This window comes from Mustela erminea, chromosome 15, assembly GCF_009829155.1.
Source record: "Mustela erminea isolate mMusErm1 chromosome 15, mMusErm1.Pri, whole genome shotgun sequence".
Lineage (NCBI taxonomy): Eukaryota > Metazoa > Chordata > Mammalia > Carnivora > Mustelidae > Mustela > Mustela erminea.
In genome coordinates this window covers 8749886-8769388 of record NC_045628.1, presented here as the reverse complement: position 1 = coordinate 8769388, position 19503 = coordinate 8749886, and the positions used below count along the sequence as shown (strand labels likewise).

The window sequence follows — 19503 nt, the reverse complement described above, 5'->3', positions numbered from 1 at the left end:
TGACTAATTCCCCAAGAAAATATGTGGTAGAAAGCATTTAAGAAATATTTAGTTGCTCAGCAATTGGAAGATTTGGTTTCTTTAGATCAAGTTAGACTGTTCTTTTTTTAATGGTAGACTCTTCATTTATATTTCCACTTAGATACTGTTGTTCAGACTCATAAAGGGAAAGACTTTTGAAAGACTCACTCTTAATGTTTATTGTAAAATGGTTGCGTAGGACTTCACGTATTATGTCGTGGTGTTTTCATCCGTTGTGCCACATGGAAAATGAATTATGGAGTCTAGTATCAAAAAATCGTCCCAACTCAGTCCATTAAGCAGCCTCTTCCTTCCTCATAGTGAAAAAATGTGGAATTTGTCAGTGTGGCCTCCTTTGTCCTGGGAGAGTGGCCTTGGTACTTCAGGAGGAGGAAGGGGCAGCACTGCTCTTTCAGTGAGACCTGAGGGTCAGGCAGGGAGAGCATGGCTCGGTCATCTGGCGGTAGGATGGGTTCTTTGAGGCTGGAGGCCATGCAACATGATTCCCCTCTCAAGGCGCTGTGGGATTGCAGGATCCTGGGACAGGATCCTGGGACCTGGGAGATCCAGGAAGCTGACCACTGTATTTTTGTGAATGAGGAACAACAGGGAAACTACTTGATCTCTCCAAATTCTGAAATGTTTTATTCATCTCTCTGGAGGTGAAGTATGTTGTTTCTTCTGTGGTCTCATTCTACAACTTCACCTTACTCCTGACATCTATCAAATATAAAACGTGCAACAGTAGGTCCTCCTACTCTGTACCCATTATGGTACACCTCTGTACCATACTCTAACGATCACCTGGATACCTTTACAGCTGGGCAGATCCCTCCCCTTGCTTGACTCCAGACTTACTTGGATTAGTTTCCAGAGGTGGGATTAGGGCATTGGTATACTTTAGGGTTTTATTTTTAGAATGCCTTTTTTTTTTTTTAAAGATTTTATTTATTTATTTGATAGACAGAGATCAGAAGTATGCAGAGAGGCAGGCAGAGAGAGAAGGGGAAGCAGGCTCTTTGCTGAGCAGAAAGCCTGATGCAGGACTCGATCCCAGGACCCTGGGATCATGACCTGAGCCGAAGGCAGCGGCTTAACCCAGTGAGTCACCCATGTGCCCGGAGATCGCCTTTTGAAACTTTTTAAATGCACGGTGAAAGGAGATGAGTGGCTGGAGAATGCTGGTAGCATGCTAGGATGTTTTTCTTCGTTTTAGATGCTGAGAGAGGAGGTATGTTTTTTTTTTTTTCTAGTCCTATATTTTATAATAGAGATTAAAACCTAAGTGTAATTTATGCTTTCTCTTTAATGGCCTTAAGAAATTTGTTCAAACCTAAACTCCAGTATTTATTCTAGCATTAATGAATGTCGTATTTGAATAAACATTAGTATATCTTTTATTAACATAGCTGAAGCGATATTTTCAAAGGAGTGAATGGCCTTTATTAAGCTTACTATGAATGAATTTTATATTTAGCAGGGGCCCCCTCTCACCACAAGAAGTAGAATATTGGATCTTAATTGGAGAATCAAGTAGAAAACATCCTGCTATTCACTGTAAAAAGTATGTTAATTTCCCATTTTCTCTTTAATTTAGGTGAGATTTAATATAGTGAAATGCACAGATCTTAATTGTGTCATTAGGTGGATTTTGGTAACTGAATATACTTGTTTATCACCACCCCAGTCAAGATAAGGAAGATTTTCATTGCATTGAAAGTACCCTCATTTTCTTTTCCTGTTAGTCCCCAGAGACGACCTCTATCACTGTGGAATTGCTTTGCATGTTCTTGAAATTCACGTCAGTGGAGTCGTACAATATTCTTTCTTGTCTGGCCTTGTGAGATTATCCACTTTGTCATGCATGTCATGCTTCTTTATTTATTGCCGAGTGGTTTTAGGTACCGTAAGTATATCGTAGTTTGTTATCTGTGTCCCTGTTGATGACCATTTGGATTGTTTTAAGTGTGGTCTATTGTGGGTGAAGCTGTTGGGAACATTAATGTACATGTCTTTAAAAAATTTTTAAGTAACAGCTTCATTGAAATAAAATTCACATACCATAAAGTGCGCCCTTTAAAAATGTAAAAAATGTTCAGTGGATTTTAGTATATTTAGAGTTGAGCATCAGTCCCCATGACCTAATTCCAGGACATTTTCATAACCCCCACAAGAAACCCCATACCCATTAGCAGTCACTCCCCAGCCCCCTCCCCTCAGCCCCTGATCTACTTTCTATCCCTGTGCATTTGCCTAATATGGACATTTCATATAAATGGGATCATAAAACGTGTGGCCTTTTGTGTGGTTTTGTTTTTTTTCACTCAGAATAATGTTTTCAGCGTTCATCTGTGTTGTAGCATGGACCAGAACTACATTCCTTTATACGGCCAAATAGTTTTCTGCTGTATGGATATGCCACATTTTCTTGTGCAAGTTTTTTAAGGACATGTTTCTATGTTTTGTTTCTCTTGGGTAGATACCTAGGAATGGAATTGCTGATTATAGGGTGGATGCGTATTTAAGAAACTGGGTGAATGTTCTCCTGTGGGGTTGTACCATTTTATACTCCCACCAGCATTGTATGGACAGTCTGGTGGTTCTTCATATCTTCAACAATATTTGATATTTTATTCCTTTTTTTTTACTTTTTAAAAAAAATTTTCCCAGCTTTATTGAGGTATAATGCACAAATACAACTGTATATATTTAAAGTGTCCAATGTACTGATTTGATGTATATTTTGTGAAACGATTACTGCAATCAAGTCTTAATTAACATATCCATCAGCTCACATAGTTACCTTTTCTGTGTATGTGGTGATAATACTTAAGATCTACTCTTTTAGTGATTTTCAAGTATATGGTACAGTATTAAGTATAGTATAAGTATAGTATGGTACAGTATTAAGTACAGCCATGCTGTACAGATCCCTAAGTGTTTTAATGGTATTGTAAACTGGTTTTTAAAAAGTTTTATTTAGAAAAATGTGTCTATTTTCTAGTTATTGAGAAATAACTGGCACATACCACTATATAAGCTAACAGTGTCCAGCATGATGGTCTGATTTACATATATAGTGAAATGATGGCCACAACAGGTTTAAAAAGAAGTCCTCCTTGTGATGAGAACTCTTGGGATCTACTCTCTTACCACTTCTCTATATATCATAGAGCAGTGTTGGCTGAAGTCACTATGTTGTACATTATATCCCTAGTACTTATTTATCTTATAACTGGAAGTTTGCACCTTTTGGCACTTTCCTTCAAAAATTTCAGTTCCTAATTCTTTTCTGGTAGTGTACAAAAATACAATTTGTTTATATACATAGGACCTGAATACCACATTTTTATCAAACACATTAATTTCAATAGTAGTTTTATAATCCAAAGTAATTTGTAGTTGTTTGGATTTTCTATACAATCAGTCATGTTGTCTGTGAATAAATGCACGTTAACTTTTTTTTTTTTTAAGATTTATTTATTTCAGAGAGGGAGAGAGAGAGAGAGAGAGAGGAAAGTGTGAGCATGTAGGGGTGGGAGGGAGGGGTAAGGGGAGAGGGAGAGGGGAAGCCGACTCCCCACTGAGCTGAGTGTGGAGCTGGAGGTGGGGCCATCACCGAACCAGGAGATCCTGACCTGAGCCAAAACCAAGAGTGGAACACTCAACTGACAGAGCAGCCCAGGCACCCTCATGTAACTTAAATCTTTTGAAAACTTGACTTTAATTAAAAAGGAAATATGGACTGTTTCTACTCTAGCCTGCAGGATGTCATGTAACAAACAGGTTGATACATATGTATTTCTTTGTGAAAGTAGCCATTTTAAAACCCAGAATCTTGGCAGTAGTTGGTTAAACAGAAATGTCATAAAAAAAAGAACTAAAGCTTAGTAGGTAGAACAACCTTGACAAGAGAATTATTGTCATGGTAATACTGTAGCAAATTGCTCATGTGAAAAGTTCCATTACAGGGGCACCTGGTGGCTCAGTGGGTTAAGCGTCTAATGCTTGATTTCGGCTCAGGCTGTGATCTCGGGGTCATGACATCAAGTCCTGCATTGGGCTCTGCACTCAGTGCAGAGTCTGCTTGTCCCTCTGCCCCACTCATGTGGTCTCTTTCTCTCTCAAATAAATAATTAAATAACATCTTCTAAAAACATTCTATTACAGTGGTATTTTGTACTTAAAATGTGCTTTATCCTTCCTTTTTCACTATAGGTGGGCAGATATTGTTACTGATCTCAACACTCAAAATCCAGAATATCTAGACATCCGACACTTGGAGAGGGGGCTGCAGTATCGAAAAACAAAAAAGGTAAGAACACAATAGTATTTGAAGATTATTTCCCAGCCAGCCAGTATGCAGTATACTATTCAGCACTCTTTAGGTTGTAAATAATGGAAATCCACTTCAGATTATCTTAGATAGAAAAGCGAGAATTAATTTTAGGACAGAGGAGTATCTTTGGAATGAAAAGCAAAGACTATAACCTGGATTCAAAACAGACTGGTATCAGCTTAAAGAATGTTATCAGAGGCCAAGGAGCTAACTTGTCTCATTCTTTTGGGAGTTGTATGCTATTCTTATCTGATTATTGACTTCCAAAAGATCAGGAACTTCAACTTATATCTCGCTTTCAGATGAGCCATTTAGACTGAGACTCAACCTGCCTCTGGCGTAGTTGGGGTCAGGTGTTCCCTCCTGAGCCCTGTGAACTGTGGCCAGGAGGCAGAGCCATGTGTGCACAAGGTAGCTGGGGGAGATTCGCAAGGAAAGGTAGATTCTGCGGATTGATATGCCACTGATATGATACGACTAACATCAAGAACATAGAAGAGACTGGAAGAGGAATGATCTTGGTGTTTGAAGATTTTATTTATTTATTTATTTATTTGTGAGCGTGAGTCGGGGCGGAAGGACAGAAGGCGAGAGAATCCCAAGTAAACTGCACTGAGTGCAGAGCCAGATGTGAGGCTCAGACTTACAACCCTGAGATCATGACCCGAGCTGAATTCAAGAGTTGGCTGCTTGATCGATTGAGCCACCGAGGCGCCCCAAATTTTGGAGTTTGGGTTAGGCAAATAGGGAGGTAACAGTGTGTGTGAGTGGTGGAGAGGCAAATGAGGGGAACTGTTACATTCTTGTAAAGGCAGCTGGTCAAGAAAGATGCAGGTTAAGGCGATCTGGTGATGTCTGTTTTGAGGCAGGTGAAGGAGGAAAAATAAGGGAAATCATAGAAACCCACATTATAAGCATAATTCCTTTTATTTTCTTAACCCAACTTTTTTTTCTTCTCAGGTTGGGGGAAATTTGCATTGCATCATAGCATTCCAGAGACTTAATTGGCAAAGATTTGGCCTTTGGAACTTTCCATTTGGAACAGTGAGACAAGAATCACAGCCAACACATGCCCAGGGCATTGCCAAATCGGAGAGTGAAGATAATATCTCCAAGAAGCAGCATGGGCGTCTGGGCCGGTCTTTCAGTGCCAGTTTCCATCAGGACTCAGCATGGAAAAAGATGTCCAGTATCCATGAGAGAAGGAACAGTGGCTATCAGGGTTACAGTGATTATGATGGGAATGATTGACCATGCTGGGTTCTGAAAATTTTGTGTTACACACATGACTGGTCTATACAAGACTGCATTAAGACAGTAGAAGTTTTATTAAGTCTACACTAAATAGGAACTGATCTTGTGGTATAAAACATACCCTTGTAGTTCTCCAGTAAATAAGCTTGTATATGATTATGATGGGAGATTTCAGATACATAAGCAGATAAGCACAGATTATTGTCCTTTTAAAGTTAAGAGTATGCAAACATTATGGACAATTTTACAAAATCCAACAAATTGCATATAAAGAAATCAAACACAAATTTACTTAATAGCATCATGATTTGCAATACTTAAGCATGAAATTATTTCCTATGACTTAACCACCAGACATTTGTTGCAGACTGTTTGATTCCTAAACTCAAGATGTAAGGCACCATCTGCCCTTTTAAACAAAATTGGGGCTGTTGATTTCTAGTTTCCTCTCATGGTAAAGCTCATTTAAAATTTAGTGAATCTAGAATTCTTTAACTTGTACGCAGTATCTTGCCCGCCTCATTTGTTTCCTGACTAACTTTCTCAGGATCCTCAATAAAGAGGCAAAAGAGAAGACTCAAGAAAGTCATCTTTTCTATTGGTGCATTGATTCAGGATATTCTTGACTTTTTTTGACTTGGTATCTTAGTGTACAATATTGGCAAGATTTTCAGGTCTTGAGAGCTTTCTTTCTACAATGAACCTTGTTTTGAGATAGAATAAAAAAAACAAGTGGGATCCAAAGTTTCTACTTCCAAGGTAATCTGTGAATTGAGATCTTGTGATATTTGATTAGTCCCTCAGCGTGGAGTCCTATGTTGTTAACAGCATTAAAGATGCATTAGGAATGTTATGTCACTCAGAGCGCAAATATCCATATTCCCAACTCTGAGCTGCTTCTTTTAAAAATCTGTACAATTAGCTGTTTGAAGTGAGTGTTAAGTAGTTCCAAAAGAGTGGATTTCATGTATTTGAGCTCCTCTCTAGTTGATGTCAGTTTTTCTTCTGCTGCCAACCTATGACTTGTTCTTTCATTTCAGGGGCTGTTCCATGACTCAGATCAGTAACTTGATTATGACAAGGTGCTGAATATGTTGGTAACCATATTGCAATACACCTCAAGAAGAGGGTTCAGATTTTTATTTTTAAAATATTTTCATTTTCTTCTCTTTTGAATTTTATATCCATTTATCCACTCAGACATACCTAGCCTACAGACAGGGATATATATTATGAAATGGTCATTTTTCTGAAGAGAATATTTTGCGTGAAATGCAAAGGACTGAAAGAGATTTGTAGGTTGTTGATTTTGTTACTTCACACTGGAACTTTTAAGAAGTTTTCATCAAATAAAGTTTTGTTTTCTACTTTTAATGATGTGGATGTTTTGAACCTTTATTTTAGGTAGGGATTACCCTTGGAATTCTGTGTGAAGTACGTGACAACAGCTCCTGAGTAGTGTGTTATAAGAAACTATCATGTATCAGACTTTTATAATCAACGAAACAATATACATTATGATTATACTTTTAGATTCTGAGATAGAAAATTTAATTAGTTTGAACCAAATGAAGTTGTCATTTTTATAGGTCAAACATAGTTGAATATCAGCAATTTCATAGAGTTTAAGGAAACATTTCAGAGAAGAGGCAGATAGGAAGAACCAAGAGGAAGGGAGACAAATGCAACACAAAGAATACAGTGACACCTACGAAAGAGGATGAATTTATAGAGATTGCCTATTGGCCAGTAATAATTTTTATAAAAGTCTTGAAATATGTGATTACTTAATAACCTGACATATAAGTTCAGCTGTTATTAAGAGCAGAATGAGGGTTATAGAGACTAATTTTCCAAAAACTATGTGCAAGTTACTGCACACTTTTCTTTTATGGTTAGTAATGTTCCTGTCATATTTGATTTTTTGGTCAACTCTTCTTAGGAGTCTCCATAGAAGCAATGAAGGTTCAAATACTGGCTCTGGACTAGATAGCTGTTTCACTTGGGCAAGTTAAGATTAATGTTTCTGTGTTTATTTTCTCATTGGTAAGGTGGGGATAATAGCATATATTTTATAAAGTGTTTTGAAGAATAAATAAGAATGTATGTACAGTGTTTAGAACGGTGCTTTCCAGATAGTGCTTGGAATTGTTACTCCAAAAGATGTGTATTTCTGTTCAGAATCTTGAGAGCTCTTTAAGCAGCATCTAAAGGATGCTATAAGTCATATACACACACACCCCTTAGTTACTGTTCCTTCAAAAGAATATTTTGTATTCAAGACATGTTGCTCTGGCTTTAAAAGCACTCATAATGCTCAAATGCCTACATTGGCTATTTGTTTTTACCCAGCTCGTAGGCATTAAAAAAAAAAAAATGTTCATTTGGATCAAATCCTGAAACTATTCCTTTCCCCACTACTATGCTGGCCCATCAGGAGGCCAGGTTGGTGCAGCAGCTGAAACACATCCAAACTTGCTTTTTCCCAGACACTAAAGGGGCGCAGGCAAGTTGCCCTAGGATCCACTGTTTGTGTATAAGTTTTACCCACAGCATCTTCTCCCTCAGTCATTCACGCAGCAAACTAGTTTGAAACCATTACCCATTAGGTGTTTCATATTAAATCACTGATCTCGGAACAACCCCAAGAAGAAGTTGGCATCTCCATTTTTTTTTACAGACTCTCATTGGTGAAGAAACTTGCCATTATAACAAATACTACAGACTGGGGGGCTTAAGAACCGAATTTATTTTCTCACAGCTCTGGGGGCTGGAAGTCTGAGGTCAGAATGTTGACGGTTTGGTTTTTCCCGAGCCTTTCTCCTTGGCTTGCAGATGGCCACGTTCTAGCTATGTCCCCACAGGGTCTTTGCTCTGTGCACACATCCCTCTGCGCGCGCAAATTTTCTCTCATAAGGACAATAGATTGGGTTAGGTTCACCCTCAGCCTCATTTTAAATTAATCAGTTTTAAAAGGCCCATCTCCCATCACCACGTTCTGATGGGGGTTAGGGCTTTAACATAATCAGTTTTGGAGCTGAGTGCAGTTGAGCCCACCAACACAGGGTTATTACGCGGCTCAGACTGGGTTTGGACCAATGGCTGCCTGAGGTGGGAGGAAATTCTTTCAGGAGGGTGCGAGATTCAAGGGACAGCTTTACACTAGAGGCTAAAAGAGGTCATTTAGGCAGTATTTATGGAATACCTGCTAGTGTCGAGTGTGTGTATGTGTCGGGGGAAGTGGGACTGGCAAAAACTGAATAAGCAATTTTATTAAACTCTGTAAAATACAACTAGTAACTATTTTTGGGAATGACTCCATAGATGGAGAAAATGCAAAAAAAGCACTTTGTGCAATGGTTTTGCTAAAAACTAGTATTTGATATTCTGTCATAAAGGGCTCCTTGAACAAAACCACCTCATTTAAATCAGACCTTTCCACTGAGCTTGAATTTCGTTTCAGTACTTCAAAGCCGAACCAGTGTGTATGACACGGCTGTCATTTAATGAACAGCAGTGATGCATGGTCTGCACACGTCACCTCCCAACCTAGCTCAAAGTCTGCCCAAACTGGTTTCGTGCTCAGTTTGCAGAGGAAGAAACCAGTTCGGAACAAACGTTACGTAACAACACTGAACACTAAGACGTGGTGGTGTGGCCGCCATCGGACTCTGCGCCCGAGAGTTCTCGGGCGCCTTCCCCAAAGCTACTCCGATAATGAAGTTTCTTGCCATTTCTGACCTACAAGCCGTGGAATCCTACATTTAGACGCCAGAGAAAACCGAACTATACTTCAAGAGTAAAGGCTTTTAAAAGTTGCTTAACTTAAGATGATGCCCTATTATCATCCAGCTCCTCCAGGTTATCAGACAAAACACTTACTGACTTAAAAACACCAGCAAAGCATCCACCTTTCTGTCGCCGCCTCTCACGTAAAACATTGGGTATTGAGAGTGCAGAAGTAGCGGCTGGTGCGGAGAGACTGAAACGCAGAAGAGACGCCGCAAACTGTCACCTCAGCAAGAAGCCTCTCTGCGTATACTTGCGGCGCGTGGCTGCGACAGAGCGCCAGCGTGGAGCGAGCCCGGGAATAACTGGACACAGACGCACGGACCGATCCGCCCCCTCGCCTCAGGAATGGAAAGGCGCAGCGAATATACGTCACGCCGTGAGGCGGGACTTCCGGCTTGAGCCTCGTCCTTGACGGAAGCCGAGCGGCCCCATTTCGCGTGGGTTAACGCACTAACTCAAGAATCAGGCCGTGTCGGGGGAACGTCTTCCGGCCGTTTATCTCGCCTGCGCTGTCCTGTCAGCCTGCTCTTCCGTTAAGAGTGTTTACATTTGGGCCAAAGCTTGGGCTTGAGGAGGACTCGCTCCTTTCCGACGCCGGCCGTTGTCTGGTCCTGCCTTTCTTCCGGGAGGCAGCGTCCGCCGCCGGGAAGTACGGTTCTCGCCGGCGCCGGTGTCCCTGGAAAACCGCGGGTTCTGAGTCAGTCTCCGCCTTCCCCGGGCGGGAGCAGGGGGAGCCCTGCCGGGCCCGGCGGTGGTGCAGGCTGCGGTAGAACTGGAATAGAAGGCCTCGCGCGACCCCGCCCTCGACTGTCGCCGGGCACCTCATGGGGGTGCACGGGCTGTGGAAGCTGCTGGAGGGCTCCGGGCGGCAGGTGAGCCCGGAGACGCTGGAAGGGAAGATCCTCGCCGTGGGTATCCTTCACGTGTTCCGGGGCGCCGGGATGCGCGCCGGGTGTTTACTCCCTCGCGGCCTCCCCCTGGGCGCAGAGTGGCCTTGGTCAGATGACAGTCCCCCTCGGGGTGGTAGGAGCAGCCCCTTCCCGACGTCGTCGCTCTCGGAGTGTCTGCCGGTCCCCGCTTGCGGTCACGCCGCGCTGGGCCGGAGTCCCCGGGGTTGGTCGCCGAGGGGCAGCGTTTTACGCCCCTTTCGTTCCCTCGTCTGCAAAGTGGGGGTGATCGTCGTCGCTACGCACGGGGTTGGTGTGAGGAATAAAGGAGTCACGTAAGGAAAAGGAGCTCCGTTGACGTCGCCCAGCCTGCAGGTGTCCTCCCTCCCGGGAGGTCAGCTCGGGGAAGGCGAGGCGGACCCCCAGCCGCCGTTCTGCCCGCTGCCCCGAGTCCGGCGCCGCTCGCGTTCGCTGGGAGGATGGCGTGGGCAGGTGTTCGACCTTTTCTCTTTGTAAAAAGTAACTTATGTATTTATTTATTTATTTTGATTGTGAGTTTTGGAGTAGGAAACTGATGTGCCACACCAGGAAGATTTCAGAAGGTCCACAGTGTTTCGTTTTGTTTCCTCCCAGCCTCTGGGATGGACTTTTAAAGGACGGTCCTTTGTGTCTACGTCTGGCTGGTTTGGTGTTTTCGGAATGAAATGTTTTTCTCCTTTATCAAAATGTGTGAATACGGTCTCTGAAATTTGGTCATTTTGTATTCATGAAGCCTTCTCCTCCATCTCCTCCATCTCCTCCTTTTTGAGTGGCAGTTCTGGAAGCGGGTGGTAGCTTAGGCCAGTTCCCTGCGTGCGCACCTGGGAGCCGAGGAGTTCTGAGCGAGGTGGGGAAGAGTGTCGTGCGGGTAACTGCTGCTGGTGGGAAATGCACTTTGAGACTAGGTGGGGTTTCTGCGCAGGGAGCCACTGAGAGAGGAACCATTGTTTGCTATGGAGACGACTTATACATAATGGGACACTGGCAGTTTTTCAAAGAAAGTGTACATGGTGGTGGCATTTTCTTCGGTATGAATAATCTTGAAATGCATCTATAATGAGTTTTGGCTTGGTTGAAAGTTTTTATGCGTGATACCTTGTGTAGGGAGAGGAAAAGTGTGTGTGTGTGTGTGTGTGTGTGTGTGTGTGCGCGTGCGTTGGGCGGGGGGCGGGGCACGTGTGCCATTGCTGCCCTCTAGTGGTTCTTCAAATCCCGGCTTTCTAAAGATTCTCTTTATGGACCTGTACGCGAAGGAGCAAGCCCAGTGTTCAGGAACAGCAGCCCTTCAAACCTCAGCAAAGACTTAGGCATTTTATGTTGTAACCCCGATGAAGAATGAGTAATTTGTAAAATCTTTAAGGTGATGCGTGAAGTTCAGCATTCTAATTTTTTAGGAAGTTGTCCAAAGTAAGGAAGTTAAAGCATTTAATTTAAAATTTAGATTATCTATTTTTAGATGACTCAGGAGCTCTTTTGGGACGGGAAGTAATTTTCATGAGGTTATTAAGTTTTTCTGAAAGAACAAATCATTTAAAGAGGATGTCAAAGATCTTCCTGTGATAATTACAATCTCATATGTATTTATCTGTATAAATATATATGTAAAAATACTTGATTGCTGTTTTATAATTGGTTTTGCTTTGTTTCGTTTTCATGGGAATTCGAATTCAAATATCTGATCTATATCCCATTTTTGGCCTTATTTGTTAAGAAATTATCCATTATATACTAGGTTCATAACTTACTCTTGGATCCCTAAAATATATTTTTTTAACCCATCTATAGGTGAGTGCCTTGTTTATTTATACAGTCTAGGCCATCTAGTCTGGGACTCAGGATGGAGCCTCGGGGGGCAGCCGGCACACATGGGGAAGTTGTGGTGTGCGGTGCTCAGGTAGCCTGGGGAGCCAGTACAGCAGGAGGAGGGGAGGGCCTCCAGGAGAACTCCGCTGATGTCGCGCGTGAGTGGTGAGTTAGAGGAGGGGACGAAGAGACTGAGAGCGGGAGAACCAGTGTCGCCGCATTCCTCTTATGGACGAATATGAAATAATTTGGTAAGAAGCACTTTTTACAAAAGTTAAATATAAGGAAGCTCCAAGGAAACATTAATTCCTTATAATTACAGAAGAGCTAACTGTTGTTAATATTTTGGCATCTGAACTTCTAGTTTTTTGTATTTAACATATCACATGTTATAAAACGTAATTATGCATTCCATAGTTTTGTAACCTGTTTTGTGTCCCTTTAATATTTTGTGACTGTCTTTCTTATCACTATAGATGATTCTGTAGCTTCCTTTTATGAGGGCTATTTGATATTCCAGCAAATTGGTATATCACAATTTAGTTTAAGTAAAGACCTGTTGGAAAACTTTTACATCGTTTCTCATATTTTCATCACTGCAAACATTCTTAGAAGTAACTTTTTTTGTAAATTGGTGATGATTTTCTGATAATTGTCTGGAGATAGAAATAGTAAAATAGAATGCTGGTTTTTACATTTTTTTTTTTCTATGAATTGCCAAACTAGTTTCCAGAGAGATGTGATAATTTGCTAAAATTCTGTAGGACGTATTAGTTTTTTTTTTAAAGAAGCAACTGTTTGCAATTAGATTTTTTATTTTTATTTAAAGATTTTATATATATATATATATATATATATAATATTTTATTTATTTATTTGACAGAGAGAGATCACAAGTAGGTAGAAAGACAGGCAGAGAGAGAGGAGGGGAAGCAGGCTCCCCGCTGAGCAGATAGCCCGATGCTGGGCTCGATCCCAGGACCCTGGGATCATGACCGGAGCTGAAGGCAGAGGCTTTAACCCACTGAGCCACCCAAGCGCTCCAAAGATTTTATTTATTTATTTGACAGACAAGTAGGCAGAGAGAGAGAGAGAGAGGAGGAAGTAGGCTCCCCGCTGAGCAGAGAGCCTGATTCGGGGCTTGATCCCAGGACCCTGGGATCATGACCTGAGCGGAAGGCATAGGCTTTAACCCATTGAGCCACCCAGGCGCCCCTGCAATTCGATTTTTTTTTTTAAGATTTTATTTATTTATTTGACAGAGGGAGAGAGATCACAAGTAGGCAGAGAGGCAGGCAGAGAGAGAGGAGCAAGCAGGCTCCCCGCCCAGCAGAGAGCCCGATATGGGGCTCTATCCCAGGACCCTGGGATCATGACCCGAGCTGAAGGCAGAGGCTTAACCCACTGAGCCACCCAGGCACCCCTGCAATTCGATTTTTTAAAGGACACATCTGTTGATGTAACGCTGTAGTCTGTGAAGTAATTACAGGGATTCAAATAACGTTAACAGTTTTTAGGCAGATTCCGTCAGGGCTTAACATTTTTCCAATTCCACATGAACTGTGATGAGGACTTAGTTTTAATGTTTAGATGATATCAGTTTTTGGGAAGTTGAAATCATGGTGATGAGGGAAGAAATGCCAAAATAGTTTCCTTTAACAATTCTACCAGATATCAGCATTTGGTTAAACCAGGCACTAAGAGGAGTCCGGGATCGCCATGGAAACTCAATAGAAAACGCCCATCTTCTCACTTTGTTTCATCGGCTCTGCAAACTCTTATTTTTTCGAATTCGTCCTATTTTTGTGTTTGATGGGGATGCTCCGCTGTTGAAGAAACAAACCTTGGTAAGAATCACGTTTGTTTGTTTATTTTTCTTTCTGCGTTATTAGAAGGAAGGAAAACTTCATGTAGAATTTTAATTTTCTCTTTAGAATTTTGGAAGCCAAGACTTATTTTGACATATATCCAACTAAATTTCAGCTTTTTTTAAGTTTATCTTGAACAGTCACACTTTTTCCTTTAAAAAAAGGATTATTTGTGAGACTACGTCCTGGATGCAATGATACAATTCAGCTTTTATTTTTATTATTTTTTTTAAAGATTTTATTTATTTATTTGTCAGAGCGAGAGAGAGAGAGAGAGCGAGCGAGAGCATGCGCATAAGAGGCAGAGCGGCAGGCAGAGGTGGAGAGAGAAGCAGGTTTCCTGCCGAGCAAGGAGCCCGATGCGGGACTCCATCCCAGGACCCTGGGATTGTGACCTGAGCCAAAGGCAGCAGCTTAACCGACTGAGCCACCTAGCCGTTCCGATACAATTCAGCTTTTAATCGAACTACTGAAATTTTCTCTCTTTCTCTCTCTAATAAATAAAATTTTAAAAACAAAAACCTACTAAAATTCTTAGAAGTTCGAGTTTTCCTCGTAGAGTATCTTCTCAGGTGTTCTATGTATGTTTCAGCTATGCTGCCGAGCATGATAGCCTGTTGGAGAGCATGCCTCCTTGAATCTGAGATCGCGGGTCCTCAGTGTTTAAAGAGTAATTAGATTTTATGTGGTGCTAGATGTGACTAATGTGGATTATTGAGGAAGGAAAATGGCCAGGATATAAAAGAGTAACATTGAGTTTCTTTATTCTGAAAGTAGGTTAAAACAGTGTTGGAACAAAGTTGTGAACTTTGGAGTAATTGTGTACCCCCTCCAAGTGACAGCACCCATTTGGTTGTAGGACTGTTACGTGTTGAAAATGCCAGCCCATTACTTCATAGTCCCAGATAGACATTGTCTAACTAAGTGAGGATGTAGGGTAAAAGTAAGGATCGGTAAATGCTTGGGGACGTTTGTTCCCTCAGGAAGAGGTCTAGACTTGCCTGTTGCTGTTTTAAATTATCAAACGCACATTCTATCAGGTACTCCTTGGAAGGAATAGACAGGAAAAAAGAACTCCAGAATTCATTTATTAACAAGGAAGCAACATCTCCCCACTTCCCCAGCCCTACCTAAAAGGTGTTAGCTAACATTGTAGTAGTCATTTTGTGATATGTAAATGCACCAAATCAACACGTTGTACACCTTAACTTGTACACAGTGTTATAGGTCAGTTATATCTTAATTTTTTAAAAAAGGAAAAGAATGTTTTGGTGTTTCTTCCTTATATTCTACCATCAGCATGGAGAGTGTTTGATTTTTTCCTACATGGACATTTCTTACAAGACACTTCTAATACATTTGAGAATTTCTTTTGATATAATCTTAAATGTCGAGGGACATAGTGACATGTAAGTAATGTATTCTGTTATTTTTATTTTTATGTTTTGTGGGAGAGAGAGAGCTAGAGAAGGAGCAGGGGGAGGGGCAGAGGCAGAGGGAAAGAGATTTTCAAGCAGACTCCCCGCCAAGCATGGAGCCCGACATAGGGCTTGATCCCATAACCCATGAAATCATGACCTGAGCTGAAGTCAAGAATCGGATGCTTAACTGACTGAGCCACCCAGGTGCCCCAACTAATGTACTTTTATAAAGACCAATATCAGAAATTGGTTTTGGCACAGTAGTGACAATTTTAAAGAATACATTAATAATCCCTTTTAAGAAACATTTACTCAATTACATATTATTAAGTTATAGGCTTCTTGGGGACATGAAAGTCTACTTAAAAGAAACTGAAAGTAAATTAATAGTTTGTCAAATACTGTGTCCTAGCCCGTCCATTTAGTAGTAGGCAGATGGAGATTCCATGTTCTTTGCGTAGCAGAAACCTGCACATACTCACTGATGCGACAGTTGGGAGGAAATACTAAAGCAGTCGTAGCCTGAAAACTCAGACAAACCAAATGCTATGGAAAAAAGTCACAGAAATGTTTTTAATATACTAATACCCTGAAACAGAATCCTGTGTCCTTTGTTTTCACAGGCTAAGAGAAGGCACAGAAAGGATTTGGCAGCCACTGACTCCAGAAAAACTACAGAGAAGCTTTTGAAAACATTTTTGAAAAGACAGGCTATCAAAACTGCCTTGAAAAGCAAAAGGCAAGAGGCAAATTCCATTCATTTTAAAGATTAAACGCTTTTAACTTTTGCCTTGGGTTCTTGTGGTTCCCTTTCCCTGATTTTAACTCGGCAAAAAACACAGTGAAATCAGAGGGGTAAGGGGCTGTCCATTTGACCCAGTTCTTGGAAGTTGTGCAAATTCCCTGTTCGGTGAGAGTCAGCTTAGATACGGAGAGAGAAAAGCCGTAGTGTTGCATTGCCCACACTGTACTTTTGTAAGGCGGATCTCCCTGCCTGCAGTTGAGGCCCTGGCTGAGGTGCGGGGAGCCGCAGTGAGCTTCCCGTTTCTCTCAAGGCCTCACTGGCTTCCCACAGCAGCGGCCTGGGCAGCCCGGGCGGCAGGGAGAAACCTATTACAGCCCCGTGTTTTTCCCCTTCTCACCCCCTCAGCCGGCTTGTGTAATGGGTAGGGGAGTCTTCCTCACTCAGCGTCCTGATTCCCATCACCTCTGCTTACCCCTGTGTGTGCTTTTCAGAGGTGAAGCGCTCCCCAGTCTTACTCAAGTTCAGAGAGAAGATGACATCTATGTTTTGCCACCTTTACAAAAGGAAGAAAAAAACAGGTAAACGTTTAACTATTTAAAAATAGTAATTGTCTGTGTTTTCAGACAGATTCAGACCTTTGTGTTTTTAGCTACATGATAAGGCATGTGGGAATTAATGCATCTGCAAATGTATTCTCGACAACTTTTAGAGTGTTTTTCAAACACTAAATTGTTTTGTAACTCCCTTGTCCTTGTGTTTTGGTAGTTTCTGCTCCTTTGTCTCTTCATTCTGCAGGCCCTGTGGTAGCACCATTCGTGTGTGATTCCTGAAGCGAATGGATTTTCACGTTCCTCTCCGTTGCTTACACATGCTATCTCTGCCTGTTTCTTAGCCTGTGTCTTCTGTCTCTCACCAGCACATGGCGAGACCACACACAACTTCCTCCTTGCTAAATCCAGTAGACACTTTGCAGGCATCAGCTTACTGTACTTTTTCGCTGCACGTGACTCGGCACCTGTGTTATCCTGCTGTCTGGCTGTCTGGGACCCTCTCTGGCTGCTCTTTCCCAGGCTCCTCTGTGGACTCTTCTCTAGTTCGCTGTTCACTCTCAGCTGCTTCTGTGGCTGAAATGCAGGCAGGGGGCCCGGCAGTGTGTCTGTGCCCCCACTTGCCCACATTCCTTTCCCAGGGGCTCCTGAGACACCAAGTGGCTTCTGAATCAGGCCAGTTCTGTTTCTTTTCATTGCTACCTTTCATTGTATCAGAAAGGCTTTCACACTTCTTTCTCTGTCTTGGTCTTTGCTCTTCCCCTTTTGCTGGAACTCCTACTCACCAAGTTCAGTCTCTGCTTTGTGGTGTAGAATCTGCTAAAACCCAAACCTGATAATGTCATTTCAGAGCTTGAAATACTTCCTAGCTTCTAACTTCTTTAGGATAGAATTTTAGCCCCTTAATCACATGCTTCTCCAACCTTACCAAGCCCTCTGTCATTATCAGGCCTTCTTTATGCCATCTCCAGGCAGGCTTTCTTTTCCCTTGTTTCCAGATGTTTATGGAACACACTGTTTCTGCTTGGAACACTTGTCTCCATGAACGTTCCCCAGACCCTACAACTAGACCTCTCTCTTATTTGCAGCTAAGTCCAAGCAGTGCAGTTGCCAGAGATTCCAAGAAACTTTACAGACCTCCCCCTGCACCCCGATTAGAGAGGGGTGACTCCCCTTACTCTACTTTGAGCATGCTGATGCCCCCTTGTGATGGATGTCATCAGAACATATTGTAATCACTCCCTGGCACAGCTCCCCTCCCAACTGTGGGAATAATGAGGGTGTGTTTCATAACATCTGATTCACCATCGTAGCCCCTAGAACTAGTGGCCCCTTGCCTCCAGAGATATTTTTATAAGTTGTCATTAAGTCATAGATACTGTAAATATATGCTTGACTTTCAGTTCAGAAGAAGAAGATGAAAGAGAATGGCAAGAAAGAATGAGTCAAAAACAGGCATTACAGGTACTTAACGTAATTTTTGAATTCAGAGTATATTGTTATTTGAAATGAACAACATGAAAATGAATAAATGTGGTATGAAGTTCGTGGTAAAATACAGACACACACCTTCTTTATTGTGCTGTGTGTGTATGTGTGTGCATATGTATATCTGTACAAATACCCAGGGACCCATACACATTTGTATGGCATTTGCCTTTGTGTGTGTCTAGACATCCAGAACAAGCCATCTTTTACAACCAACCAACGAAACAAACAATAGGTAAGTATAAATAGTAATATGTACTTCTATAAAAATTCAGAAAACGTACCACCTATAAATAACTTCAAGTAACATTTTCGTCTGCATTAGCCCATTCTCCCCCCACCCCTTATGGTTGAATATCCACGTGTGTATTTTAGTACATGTATGCATGTCAGGAGTACATGTATGCATATGTATGTAAACGTATGTCTGTGCTTCTGTTCCAGTTACCCATTGCTGTGTCGCGTGGTGGCATGAAAATGGTTGTTATCATCCTCTCACTGTTCTGGGGATTGTTGGGCTCAGTGAGGCAGTCCTCTCTGCACGGCTCCCTTGTAAATGCAGGCCGATTGTAGCTGGGGCTGGAGTCCCCTCCCACGTCTGGTGGTTGGCACTAGTTGTCAGAACACCTGCCTGTGGCTTTTCCGTGTGGCTTGGGCTCCCTCACGGCATGGTATTGTGTTCCATGGACAGGCATCCCGAGAGCAGGTGCCCAGCGGGACCCCGTAGTCTTTTCTGGCCAGCTTCGGATGTAGCACAGCCCCCCTTCCTACGCATTCTGTCTGTGAGAAGTTGGTCAGTGAGCCCAGCCCTTAATTAAGGGGAGGGGATTAGGTGGAAAGAGGGGTCAGAGAACCTGCGGTCCTAAAACAACCCCCACACATATTTTAATGAATGACATTTGTACAAATTGAGGTGGTACTATAATATACAAGTTTTTAGAGTTTTTTTTTCAAGTTTTTTAATAGTGGATAATATTCTTTGATTCCCAAGTTAACTAGTTTTTTTATGTTCCTAATTTGGTGCATCTGGAGAAAGACTTGAGCTACAACCTCAAGATCCTTCAACTTGTAGAGGTTCTGCATTATTAATTCAGAAAATGACAGCAATCATGGTAAAGACTGTGAACATGGTAAAGACTCTGAACATTTTGGTCAGAAAGCCCTGCCTTTAAGTACGGGCTCTCCTGTACACTAGCCATGTGATCTTAGACAAATTAATTTCTCTAAGCTTTATTTCCCATCCCCATCTCCTTTTTTTGTGAAACAAAAATCATAATGATGCCTTCCTCATAGGGCTG

The 19503-nt window shown here is 41.9% G+C and overlaps 2 protein-coding genes across 12 annotated transcripts in view; both read left to right on the top strand.

Moving 5' to 3' along the window:
• BIVM (basic, immunoglobulin-like variable motif containing) overlaps positions 1-6989 on the top strand; it is a 40102-nt gene extending 33113 nt beyond the window's left edge. For 3 of the 4 annotated variants that reach the window (XM_032315345.1, XM_032315346.1, XM_032315347.1), the window contains exons 8-10: positions 1499-1585; positions 4240-4336; positions 5321-6989. In XM_032315345.1, coding sequence (XP_032171236.1) covers positions 1499-1585; positions 4240-4336; positions 5321-5611 — 475 coding nt within the window. In that variant the 3' untranslated portion in view covers positions 5612-6989. The remainder of the gene's footprint in view (positions 1-1498; positions 1586-4239; positions 4337-5320) is intronic. The other variant, XM_032315348.1, reaches the window with a different exon arrangement.
• A 2837-nt stretch (positions 6990-9826) lies between these two features.
• ERCC5 (ERCC excision repair 5, endonuclease) overlaps positions 9827-19503 on the top strand; it is a 30025-nt gene continuing 20348 nt past the window's right edge. The window contains exons 1-7 of one of the 8 annotated variants that reach the window (XM_032315339.1): positions 9827-10318; positions 13807-13982; positions 16048-16163; positions 16661-16747; positions 18121-18181; positions 18391-18440; positions 19242-19335. In XM_032315339.1, the coding sequence (XP_032171230.1) occupies positions 10231-10318; positions 13807-13982; positions 16048-16163; positions 16661-16747; positions 18121-18181; positions 18391-18440; positions 19242-19335 (672 nt within the window). In that variant the 5' untranslated portion in view covers positions 9827-10230. Of the gene's footprint in view, positions 10319-13806; positions 13983-16047; positions 16164-16658; positions 16748-18120; positions 18182-18345; positions 19336-19503 lie in introns of those variants that run through there. The other 7 variants (XM_032315336.1, XM_032315335.1, XM_032315337.1 and 4 more) reach the window with 7 other exon arrangements.